The sequence below is a fragment of the Saimiri boliviensis genome, chromosome 8 (assembly GCF_048565385.1).
Source record: "Saimiri boliviensis isolate mSaiBol1 chromosome 8, mSaiBol1.pri, whole genome shotgun sequence".
NCBI lineage: Eukaryota > Metazoa > Chordata > Mammalia > Primates > Cebidae > Saimiri > Saimiri boliviensis.
The window spans coordinates 122,673,360-122,686,507 of record NC_133456.1 but is presented as its reverse complement, the minus strand read 5'-3'; the positions used below and the strand labels follow the sequence as shown (position 1 = coordinate 122,686,507).

Below are 13,148 nucleotides of genomic sequence, written 5' to 3'. Positions count from 1 at the left end.
TATTTAGGCTTTTGCCTAAATATGCCTGTGTATACATATGGATTTTTATAGTAGCATACCGGTGGGATTTTACAATATTAGGATTTCTGATACATAGTGTTTCACATGGTTAGTGTTATTAAAACACAGTATTTCTTAGAACATGTGTTTTATGTCTGCATAACCTAACCAGTGCATGAGACTAACTCCATCGGTCAAATGCTGGCTCTTGGCTCTTGGCTCTTCTATTTGATCATTATGTGACTTCAGACAACTTACTAATTTCCATGTACTTTAGTTTTCTTTTCTTTCTCTTTTTTAATAAAATGTTAGTTCCATTATTTACGTATTGAGTTTCCTTATCTGTAAGATGAGAAAGATAATACCTATTTCACATTGTTGTAATGGAGATTGAAATATGTTAATCAGTAAAGTGTTTAGAATGACACATAGTGAACTCTTAATGTTATCATTTACTGCTAACATTAGTAATATGAGCAATAGCATGAGTAGTAATTTAACAACTCTCTTAATTGTGGGATATTTAGGTCTCAGGTTTTTGATACTATAACTAATTCATTAGAACATTCTTGTAGATAAATTTTTGCACACAGACCTGATTATTTCCTCTAAGTGTAACTGCTGGGTGTGCATAATTTTAAAATTTTGGTCCATTTTGCAAACTGTTCTCTGGAAACTTTGCACCATTTCACTTCGCAATCAACATTGAAGAGAATGCCAATGTGCTCCCTTTAAAGGTTGTTATTTAAAAATCTGTATGTGAATTCATTTTTTCTTTAATTAGAAGTAAGAGAATCTTTCCATGTGTTTATAATCAGTTGTATTAAATGTTTGGTGGGTTGCATCCTTTTCCATGAACTGAATTAAACTGAACACATAAGTTTAATCTATTTATGTTATATATAGTTATATTGTAACATATTTTATATAACCCACACTTATTGTAAACACTTCATTTCTGCCACATTGTTTTGTGTTTTCTGTTTACAATATACATACAGCTCTTTTCTTCGTATTTTGCCCTTTTCTGCTGGAATGATTACATTTTCTTAATTCCCTTTTCTTTCTTACTTGGCTGCTGTTTTGGAAGGTATATATTCTATTCAATTTCTATTATTCTGTGGCTACTTTCCAATTTTTAACTTTGTTTCTGAATTAACAAAGGCTTTACTTGTTGTTCTACTTTTTTTTTTTTTTTTTCAGATCGAGTTTCACTCTGTCGCCCAGGCTAGAGTTCAGTGGTGCAATCTGGGCTCACTGCAACCTCCCCCTCCCAGGGTTGAAATGATTCCCATGCCCCAGCCTCTTGAGTAACTGGGATTATAGACATGTGTGACAACACTTGGTGAATTTTTGTATTTTTAGTAGAGATGGGGTTTTGCCATGCTGGCTAGGCTGGTCTCTAACTCCTGACCTCAAGTGATCTACCACTTCAGCCTCCCAAAGTGCTGGAATTACAGGGGAGAGCCACCAACCTTACTCAGTAGTTATTTCTGCCTTCCTCTTGCACAGTACACAGTCCCTATCCCTCCGACTCAGTCAAACATGTCATGGTTGTCTAGTATTTTATTTCACTTTTGTACTTCATTCCTAAACACTGTCATCATTCTTGTATAGCTGTTCCTTGTTTCGATTTTTCTGAATGCTTACCAATTTCATTGCCTACCATTGCTTTTACATCATATTAGTTTCTTCTGAGATTGTTTCTTCCAACATTTAAAGAAATTAAAAGAATTTAAAGAAATTTAAGTGTTCATTCAGTGAGAGTTAATGGGCTAAAGGCTCTCAGTCTTGGTTTGTATGAAAAAAATATATATTTTTGTTTTTGTTTTTGTTTTTTTTTGAGATGGAGTTTTGCTCTGTCACCCAGGCTGGAGTGCAGTGGTGCAATCTCAGCTCACTGCAATTTCCACCTCCTGGGTTCAAGTGATTCTTCTGCCTCAGCCTCCCAAGTAGCTGGGATTACATGCACATACCACCACACCCAGCTAATTTTTGTATTTTTAGTAGGGGATTTCACCATGTTGGCCAGGCTGGTCTTGAACTCCTGACCTCAGGTGATCTGCCTGCCTCAGCCTCCCCCAGTGCTGGAATTACAGTTGTGAGCTACTATCCTGCCATGAAAATATTTTTAAGTTTCCTTCACACTTGAACAATAGCTTTAATGAATGTAAACATCTAGATTAAGAGTTGCATTCTTTCAGCACTCTGAAGGTATTATCCCAATGCCTTTTGGTTTTTATTGCTGCTGTTAGAATGTATTTACTATCAGCCTAAAGAATGCCCTCTCTGGTGACTTTTAAGATCTTCTCTTTGTCTTGTATTTTGCATTTTTATTTTGATGTATTCAGATGTGGACTTGTTTTATTTATTTTTCATACAGTGTGTTGCACTTCCTGAATCCACAGATTCATGTCTTTGATAAATTCCAAAAAATGTATAGCCATTCTCTCTATAAATACTGGCTCTTCTTATTCTCTCTTCTATTAGATGTGTTTGGATATTTTCATTCTATCTGAATATCTTTTTCTTAAAAATGTATTTTTATTGATGTAAAAATTCACATAAAATTATTCATTTTAAAGTGAAAGTACAGTCACAATGTTATGTAACTACCACCTCTATCTAGTAATAAATATTTTCATCATTCTGAAAGAAAGCCTTATACACAAAAAGTAATTGGTCTCCATTCTCCTGTTCCCCCAGACCCTGACAACCAGCAATTTGCTTTATTTCTCTATGGATTTACATATTCTGGGTGTTTTTGCATCTTTTGATCTGTATACTGCATGTTGTATGATTTCTTCAAATTTACTTTCCAGTTCACTGATTCTCTAATCAGCTGTGTCTAATCAGGTGAAACCTAGCTGCTGAGTTTTTCATTTCAATTACTCAATTTGTTTTTTTTGTGTTTTGTTTTAGAGACAGAGTCTTACTCTGTCACCAAGGCTGGAGTGCAGTGGCACAATCATTGTGCACTGCAGTCTTTCATTTTTCTTTTATTTTCTTTCTTTCTTTCTTTTTTTTTTTTTTTTTTTTTTTTTTTTTTTTTTGGTACAAGGTCTGGCTCTAGTGCCCAGGCTGGAGTACATACAGTAGTGTGATCTTGGCTCACTGTAACCTCTACCTCCTGGGCTTAAGCCAATTTCCCATCTCAGCCTTTCAAGTAGTTAGGACTACAGGTGCACATCACCATGCCTGGCTAGGTTTTTGTATTTTTAGAAGAGATGGGATTTCACTGTGTTGCCCAGGCTGGTCTCAAACTTTTGAGCTCAAGTAATCCACCTGCCTCGGTTTCCTAAAGTGTTGGGATTATAGGCATGAGCCACCACACCCAGCCACAAACTGCAGTCCTTAATTCCTGCACTCAAGCAATTCTTTTCCCTCAGATCCCCAAGTAACTGTGACTCCAGGTGCATGCCACCATGCTAGCTAATTTAAAAAAATTATTTAGAGATGAGGACTGGCTATGTTGCTTAGGCTGGTCTTAACTCCTGGCCTCAAGTGATCCTCCCACCTTGGCTTCCTAAAGTTCTGGGATTGCAGGCGTGAAATGCTCTGTGTGGCTAGATCTTTATTTTTAAATTTTGTTTATTTCTTATTTTTACCTGATTTCAGTTTTGATAATGTTCTAGTATTTCCTCATGTTTTGATTTCGTTTCTGACATTAATCATGTCAAATACTCTTAGTTTATAATCTATAAGATTATCCAATTTTCTGAAGTCCTTGGGTTCTAATACTATCATTTATTATGTCTGCTGGTTCTTAATCATGGTGGATTATTTCCTCAGGCATTTTGGAGGTTTTGATTGTGAGCTCATCCTCTGTGAAAATCTTGTGCAGCCTGAGTTTGGTCCCCTGGGGGGTTTTATTGGCTGGAACCATTTTCATATTCTTTTCTTGGCTTTTCGTGAACCACGCTGATAGTGTGAATTTGAACCCAAATTTGAATGAAGTGCAGCTATAAATTTCCAGGAAGGACTTTTTTTTCTGACTCCCAGTGCACTAAGTGACACAAAATCTCTCTCGTAGTGCCACTGTGTATTACATGGATATTTATCTAGTCTAATATTTTATTGAGATTGTTGTTCTTTAAGTGTTCCTACTTGCTGTAGGAGTCTTTACTTGCATGAGACGAAAACTCTGCCTTCTATCTTAGCAGGGATGCTAAAACCCAAGCCCCAAGGTTACTGAGGCTAATTATTTCTGGGCAGTCACAGTATCAGCTCACTCACTCATGGCTCTGGTATTCAGCTCGCTCTTTAAGCTGCATTTAAAATCATGTTTATCCTACATTATGCCGTATTACCAGATGTTTGTAATGGTTTGGTTTTCAACCCATCTCTTTAAAAATGGAATTTCCCCTCTTTTGGTTCAGTTGCAGCTGACATAATATTTCCTGTAGGATGGAACTGGAGCTTCAAGAACCACCTATGCGTTCTCCCCAAAGACTCACAAACCTGAATTCAGATGCAGTCTTTCTGAATACTTATCACGAATGGAGGGCCTTCCTGTCACACCGAGAGCATACTCTCGCTGAAGTTTTGCAATGTGGTAGCCTTGGGAGAAGGTTCAAAGGCACAGCTCAGGACATGCTATACAGAGACTTGGTGTGGTGCCACCAAGTCGCTAAGAGGAAAGATAAAGCAATGGCAGACAGACCTATCTGAGCCCCAGTGCTTTGAGATGAGCCCCAACCTCTGGAAATAGAAGGCCTGGGAGAAAATGGTACAAATCCAACATGGCTCTTGGCCTTGGAAAGGTGAATTTATATAATCTGCCTTGTGTAGGATACTGGCTGAGAAGCACAGGCAGGGGACTGTGTTAGTCTCTTTTGCTTTGTTATAAAGGAACACCAGAGCCTAAGAAATTTATACAGAAAAGAGGTTTATTTGGCTCGTGGTTCTGAAGGCTGTATAAGCATGGCACCAGCATCTACTCAGCTTCTGGTGAGACCTCAGGAAGCTTCTAGTCATGGTAGAAGGGAAAGAGAGTCAGTGTGTCACATGGCGAGAGAATGAGAAAGACAGAGAAAGAGGCCCATGCTCTTTTTAACAACCAGCTCTCATGTGAATTAACAGAGGGAGAACTCACTCATTACCATGAGGAGGGCACTGAGCCATTCATGAGGGATCCATCCTCATGATGCAAACACTCCCCACGAGGCCCCACCGCCAACACTGGAGGTCACATTTGAACATCTGGGTGAGACAGACTTCCAAACTATATCTGGAATGTTCACTTTCTAGTCAAAAGCAACCAGAAAGATAGTAGTTCTAAATCTGAGTGTTAAGTGTCTCACTTATGAGGATGATCTGTCATAGATGTAATACTGGTTTTGTATGTTGCAAATAATGACTCTTCGAGCTTGCAAAACAACAAACCCCATTTGCTCTAGATCAACCAATGAAGTTAGCAGGGCAAACTTAGTGTGAAAAAGGTCATATGTTGGCCGGGTGTGGTGGCTCACGCCTGTAATCCCAGCACTTTGGGAGGTTGAGGCAGTGGATCACTTGAGGTCAGGAGTTTGATACCAGCCTGGTCAACATGGTGAAACCCCATCTCTATTAAAAATACAAAACGTAGCTGGTCATGGTGGCACATGCCTGTAGTCCCAGCTGCTTAGGAGGCTGAGGCAGGAGAATCGCTTGAACCCAGGAGGCAGAGGCTGCAGTGAGCCAAGATTATGCCACTGCACTCCAGCCTGGGCAACAGAGAGAGGCTCTATTTTAAATTAGTGCCATGGAAGCTTCTTGAACTCCAGGTTAAAAGGCTGAAATGGAAGATAGTTTTAAGAAGAAAGATAGTTTAAGGGAAAAAATACAGGTCTCCAGACCTCTTAGTCGATGTACCTAATCAGTTCCTTAGAGTGACAAGTATTTTTATTAACTTCATTATAGAGAGTCTGGAATTAATGGAATCAGATCAAACTTTGGGAAAAAACGGATGCTCAGAAATAAATAAATGATGCAGTCAGTTTTCCAGTAGCTCGCTGACTGGGGGCAGGAGGTCTTTTATATAATTGAAGTATGGACGTGGGCCTAGGATTACACAGAAATGTGCTGGGGAATGGTGAGGCAGCTATCTCATTATTTCATCTATCCGAAATGAATGTGCACAACTTCACGTCATTCCCTGGCCTCAGGTGCTGTGAAAAAAACATGCCACTCTATAAAATCCAGGCTTCCCTTCCTGAATAAACAGCTAGATCTCCTTTCCCAGACTTCCTTGTGTAACTGAAATGCAGGCTCAGTTACTTGCTGCTTGCAGAGTGCAATTAACAGGGGCGAGGTCTGGTATAAAGAAAGTGTCTTTATTTTAAGTCTTAGCTTAGGGGAAGGTGTACAGACTCCCACCTTTAAGGGGACTGCTTCCCTCTGGGGGCAGAAAGCAGAGCTTTTAGATGGGAGCCTGGTCTGAGCAGCATGCAGAGAGGGAGTGAGCAGGTGCAGGGCCTACCGACTCACTTTGTTGCCTTATCTACTGAGTGGTCCAGTTGGTGCCATCACGGGCAGAGCTAGGTTGTAAGGTGGCCATTGTCTTGAGATTCTGTCCAGGTGGGAGCAAGTTCCATCTTGCTCCTTCAGGTTGCAAATTGCGTGTTGTCTCTTGAGGTGATCTCCTGGTGGGAGAGAGTTGCGGCTCTGGAGCTTCTAAGTAAACAGGTAGTTAGATCATCTGGCCATGTAGGGAGTGTCTGGCAGGTGAAGGTTTTAATTGCATTTCGAAAGAGCTAAGTGGGAAGTGGGGAACAAGGAAAAAAAGGAGGAAAGGGAAAAGAAGAAAAACGTAATTAACAAAATAACCATTCTCTTTCTCTTGGAGAAATGGGGGTACTCGGTTATACCTGCAGTTCGGGTTTTGTTTGTTTGCTTGTATTTTGATGGAGTTTTGTTCTTGTTGCCCAGGCTGGAGTGTAATGGCTTGATCTCAGCTCACCACAACCTCTGCTTCCTGGGTCCAAGTGATTCTCCTGCCTCCCAAGTAGCTGGCATTGCAGGCATGCACCACCTCGCCCAGCTAATTTTGTATTTTTAATAGCGTTTGGGTTTCTCTATGTTGGTCAGGCTGGTCTTGAACTCCCGACCCCAGGTGATCCACCCACCTCAGGCTCCCAAAGTGCTGGGATAACAAGTGTGAGCCACCATGCCCGGCTGAGCTTTTATATTTCTATGATGTTGAGCTAGTGCACATTTGGGTTTATTTTTGTTATCTCAGCCTAACCTCCCTGAACTGATGCAGAGTATAACCAGGATGCCAAGGATATTAGATGTCCTGGGAGCCTGTGTGTGTGCCTCCCAGTATAATTATTTTTTCCTAGTTCTTTGATAACAGGTGCTGTGTAGTGTCTCTGGCCATCACCCAGAGCCTGGCACCTGTGCTCTCTGTTCTTGCCATCTATGGCAGCCCAATCGCCAACCAGCCTTTGTCTAAATGTGCCTGGAGATTCTGGACACTTGATGATTCAAATCCCTGAGCATCTGAAACTGGGCCATGTGTTCCCCTGCCACACCCTCCTAGAGCGTTGGGTTTGACTGAATGATTTTTAGAGGAGAAAAAGCATGATTTTCATATTAAAATAAACATTCATGGGTAGAAGGCAAAACTAGATGAATTTCAAAGACCAGGCATAAGACTTCAAAGAGATCTTAGGCTTGCATTTGCACTTCTGGATCAAGCCTGCAGAACTCTCCTGGGGTACACGTTCACTGTGTTTTGGGTTGTCAGAACTGTACTTTATTTATTGTTATTCTAAGGGCTTTTAGGTTTTAATCCAATAGCCAAATATTTTCTTTCAATACAGTGCAGACACCTAATTCAAGGGTTGTTAAATATTATTAGAGCATCAAATCACTTGTTATTGGTCTCTTTGCTCTTCCCGTATCACCACGCCCCCCCCCAAAAAAAAAAAAACGAAGAAAGAAATTTACTACCCTAGAATATAAACTATGAAGTCGATTTTAGATGTGGGTCTCCCAGCCCACATGGGGAAGAACCAAGCTCTCTTTCAGCCTGTGGCTTCAGAAGCTCCCTCTCCTCTGCAGGATGAGCTCCCAGCTCCCCACTTTTCAGGGAGGCAAGAGTAATCCTTCAGGCCCACAGGCCAGTGTTTCTTCACCCTCAACCTGGATAAGTCTCGAGTCTGTGTGTTGGAATCCGTAGACACTTTATGATTATCACTGTGACAGCATTGGTCTGGGTTGGATCTTCATTCTTTAAGAGGATCACTCACTCACCCATAAGACAATGATTGATCGCCTATCCCTGTGCCAAGCCACAGTCAAGGGGTACATGTGCTACACTAACAGCAGCATCTCCCAGGAGGGACAAATACCCTTTCCACTGTGAAAGCCACCGACATTAGAGCTGAGGGGGATCTTCACACTTGGGTTGTCTGAACTTGGCTTCAATTCTGGCCCATGTTTTATCAATTTAAAAAACGGGGGTGGATTGGCTCACATCTTTAATCATAGCACTTGGGGAGGCCAAGGCAGGCAGATCACCTGAGGTCAGGAGTTCGAGACCAGCTTGGCCAACATGGTGAAACCCTGCTTCTACTAATAATATAAAAATTAGCTGGGTGTGGTGGTGTGCACCTGTAATCCCAGCTACTTGGGAGGCTGAGGCAGGAGAATTGCTTGAACCCGGGAGGTAGATGTTGCAGTCAGCTGAGATTGTGCCATTGCACTCCAGTCTGAAAGACAGAGTAAAATTCCATCTCAAAAAAAAAAAAAAAAAAAAATTACTACCCAGTAACAGTCAAGGTGGGTCTGAGGGCCACTTGGGGTTTGGGGAGCTGCCGTTAAGATGATCTGGGTTATATATCAAACTATGTTTCCACTTTCTTTTGGGAGGAAATTGATCATTTTCATATGCTTTGGCAAAAGCAACTTCAACCATGCCATTCGTTCTTGTCAGTTTTGGGTCTGCTGAAAATGCTGACATTTAAAATGGCATGTATTTTGCCCTGTGATGAAACGCACAGAGTGAAAATCTAGAAAGCCTCTGGTTTACCATGCTCCTGTCATGTGGGTGTGTGAGTAGGACCAGGGTGGAATTAGACTGTGGCCTGGTCACCAATGGTAACGTGAACTTGGAAGGGTGCATCAGGAGCTGTCCAGTGACTAAAAGTGAGTGAAGCTCACTGCAGAGACCGTGACCCTGAAGTCAGACAGCCCAGGCTTAGTTGAGCCTCTCTTTGACTAGCCAAGGGGACCTTATTTTTCTCAGGTATAAAATTGGGATCATAAGACCATTTCTGAATTTTTAATAAGAGATCTTAGGTAAAGTGGCTAAATGATGGCCAGGCGCAGTGGCTCACACCAGTAATCCCAGCACTTTGGGAGGCTGAGGTGGGCAGCTCACCTGAGGTCAGGAATTTGAGAGCAGCCTGACCTACATGGAGAAACCCCATCTCTACTAAAAATACAACATTAGCTGAGTGTGGTGATGCATGCCTGTAATCCCAGCTACTCAGGAGGCTGAGGCAGGAGAATCGCTTGAACCTGGGAGATAAAGGTTGTGGTGAACCGAGATTGTGCCATTACACTCCAGCCTGAGCAACAAGAGCAAAACTCTCTCTCAAAAAAAAAAGCGCCTAAATGAACATCAGTTATAAATGAAAAATTATAGGGAGATGGGACTTGATACCAATTCCAAAGCAAAAAATATACTAGGAAGAATAAAAGATTTGAAAAAGGCAAGGCTTCTATAAGAAACATATACTTTAAAGGGTTATAAAAATAATATATGCTAAAGCACTGGTTATTATTATTATTATTATTATTTGAGACTGAGTTTCGCTCTGTTGCCCAGGCTGGAGTGCAATGGCACAATCTCAGCTCACTGCAACCTCTGCCTCCCAGGTTCAAGTGATTCTCCTGCCTCAGCCTCCCAAGCAGCTGGGATTACAGGCGTGCACTGCTATGCCCAGCTAATTTTTTATATTTTATAGAGATGGGCCTTTCACCATGTTGGTCAGTCTGGTCTTGAACTCCTGGCCTCAGGTGATCCACCCTCCTCAGCCTCCCAAAGTGCTGGGAGACAGCACTTTTTAAACGGTGTGAAGAACTGCATAAATTATAAATCTATTATGATTACCATTGTGACAGCCTCAGTCTGAGTGAGATCTTCATTCTTTAAGAGGATCACTCATTCACTCATCAGACATTGATTGAGCCTCTGCTCTGTGCCAGCCACTGTTGAGCTATGGAGCAGCGGCCAGCACAGGTGAGGCTCCTCCCCTCAGAGGGCCAGGAGGCCAGCAGGACAGACAGACAATCAGCAGCAGTGACAAGGTGATGAAAGTTAAAGACCCCGAGGGTGTAACAGGACTTCAGAGCAGAGGCCTAACTGCTTGAAGAAGTCAAAAGCTCCGCTCAGAGGAGATGACTTACCTAGAAGAGCTCCCAGGAAGTCAGAGCCAGGGAGGGGACCTGGGGCAGGTGTGTTCGTCTGTTTTGTGTTGCTATAAAGGTACCTGAGGCTGAGTAATTTACAAAGAAAAGAGATTTGTTTGGCTCACCGTTCTGCAGGCTGTACAAGAAGCATGGTATCAGCATCTGCTTCTGGTGAGGGCCTCAGGAAGCTTCCATGGAAGGTGAAGCGAGAGCAGTCATGTCACATGGTGAGAGAGGGAGCCAGAGAGAGAGAGAGAGAAAGAGAAAGAGAGAGAGAGAGAGAGAGAGAGAAAGAGAGAGAGAGAGAGAGGAGGAGCCACATTATTTTTAACAACCGGATCTCATGTGAACTCATGACCATGGGGACTGTGGGGAGGGCACCAAGACATTCATAAGGGATCCGCCCCCCATGACCCAAACACCTCCCACTAGGCCCTCACCTCCAACATTGGAGGTTATTTCTTCTTTTCTTTTCTTTTCTTTTCTTTTCTTTTCTTTTCTTTTCTTTTCTTTCTTTCTTTCTTTCTTTCTTTTTCTTTCTTTCTAAGATGGAGTGCAATGGCACGATCTCGGCTCACTGCAACATCTGCCTCCTGGATTCAAGTAGTTCTCCTACTCTCCTGAGTAGCTGGGACTACAGGCATATGCCACTACAGCTGGTTAATTTTTGTATCTTTAGTAGAGATGGGGTTTCACCACGTTGGCCAAGCTGGTCTTGGAACTCCTGACTTCAGGTGATCCGCCCGCCTCAACCTCCCAGTGTTGGGATTGCAGGTGTGAGCCACCACGTCCGTCCTGGAGGTCACATTGCAACATGAGATTTGGAGGGGGCAAACATCCAAATTATTTGACAGGCACGTGTTCGGGCGTCCAGGCAGAGGGAACAGCCCACGCAAAAGCTGGGTGATGGGAGACAGAGTGGCACAGATGAACTGAGACAAGTACTAGTAATATCAGCATGGAAGCAGCAGGAGCCACAAGAAAGGGGAAAGGATTGGAAATTTACTGGGAAAAGAGGAGCACAAACATTCTCTTTGGAGGGGAACATAGATATTTTAGGACACACCGTCTGAGACAGCTCTGAGGGTCATGAGATGTGACAGGCACCAGCTCTGAAGCAGGTTTGCTGAGGGGTCTGCAGGGAGCTCAGAGTGTGTCGCATCCACTGGTCAGGGCAGTTCCCAAAGTGTCAGCAGCCCGGCTGGGAAGGAGGGACGTAGGAGGTGAGGGACCTTGGAGCTGAACGGTGTGGGGCACTGGCATTAGCACTGTGGCCACTGCAGTGGCCAGCCGCAGGGCGGCACTTACATATTAGGGTTACGAAAGTCTTGCACAGGCAAAGGGATTTCTCTAGGGGCTTCCACGAATCTTTTGTGACATCCATGGGTGCCAGAAGGCAGGATCTGTTCTTTGACATTTGCTTTCCAGTTCACACAGGGACCCAAAATCAAGCTGGGCAGCTATCCAGTGGTTCCTTGGCCTCATTCCACATGGCTTTGTGTTTTTAAGGTTCGCTTACTCCAAAGAATTAAAATGCTTTATAGACTTCATGTAGCAGCCTCGTCAGGAGGAGGCTGTTTCAAAGGGAAAGTGACATTCATGCACGTGACTTGGGGGAAATGGGCAAAGGTAGGCATTGAATGGGAGCTTTAGGCCCACTGCAGTGAGTCAGGACTTTGAAATCCGATGCACCGTGTCTTTTATTGCTGCTGTTTTCTTTGAGACAGAGTTTCACTCTTGCCACCCAGGCTGGAGTGCAATGGTGTAATCTCGGCTCACCGCAACCTCTGCCCCCTGCCTCAGCCTCCCAAGTAGCTGGGATTACAGGTGTGCACCACCACGCCTGGCTAATTTTGTATTTTTAGTAGAGACAGGGTTTCTCCAAATGGTTCAGGCTGGTCTTGAACTCCCGACCTCAGGGGATCTGCCTGCCTCGGCCTCTCAAAGTGCTGGGGTTATAGGCGTGAGGCACTGCACCTGGCCTATTGCTGCTGTTTTGTTTGATGTTGTTGTTTTTAGAGACAGGGTTTCACTCTGTCACCCAGGCTGGAGTGCAGTGGTATGATCACAGCTCACTGCAGCCTCATATTCCTGGGCTGAAATGATACTCCTGCCCCAGCCTCCTGAGTAGTCAGTAGCAGGAAGTACAGATGTATGCCACCACACCCAGCATTATTTTTTCTTTCACTTTTTGTAGAGATGGGGTCTTGCTATGTTGCCCAGGCTGGTCTCAAACCCCTAGCCTTCCACGTAAGCCTCCAAAGTGCTGGGATTACCGACACGAGCTACCATGCCTGGACTACACCTTGATTTTAACTCTTGCTTTGCCATTTGCTTGCAGGTACTTGACCTTGGACAATTCATTTCCTATGAAGCTCAACTTCTTTGTGTGTGAAATGGAATAAGATGGCTTCATTACAACATGGAGATTACTAGGTAAGTGTCTATCAAGTATCTGGCCCAGTTCCTGTTTGTCTCGGTGTCTCCAGGTGCAGTCTGTGCATTATGGAAATGTCTGTGTGTCTGATACCTTCGGCACGGAATGTTCTGCGGCACCAGGGTGTTCCTTGATGTAGTCTGTGCGTCATAAAATGCCACAATGGCTGCTTCGTTTATTGGCTTTCCCCAACAGCAATGGGGAAAATTGCTGCAGAATATTTTTGCATTTATAGAGAGCTGCTCTCCATATATGTGCTGCTTTTATATAGGATTATGGCTCAGGCTGGCTGGTGTGCATCTTATTGTTC

General features: G+C 43.2%; 1 protein-coding gene across 1 annotated transcript in view; it reads left to right on the top strand.

Moving 5' to 3' along the window:
• MTPAP (mitochondrial poly(A) polymerase) overlaps positions 1–12,816 on the top strand; it is a 76,699-nt gene extending 63,883 nt beyond the window's left edge. The window contains exon 9 of the mRNA XM_074405197.1: positions 12,743–12,816. Coding sequence (XP_074261298.1) covers positions 12,743–12,796 — 54 coding nt within the window. The 3' untranslated portion in view covers positions 12,797–12,816. The remainder of the gene's footprint in view (positions 1–12,742) is intronic.
• The last annotated feature ends 332 nt before the right edge of the window (positions 12,817–13,148 follow it).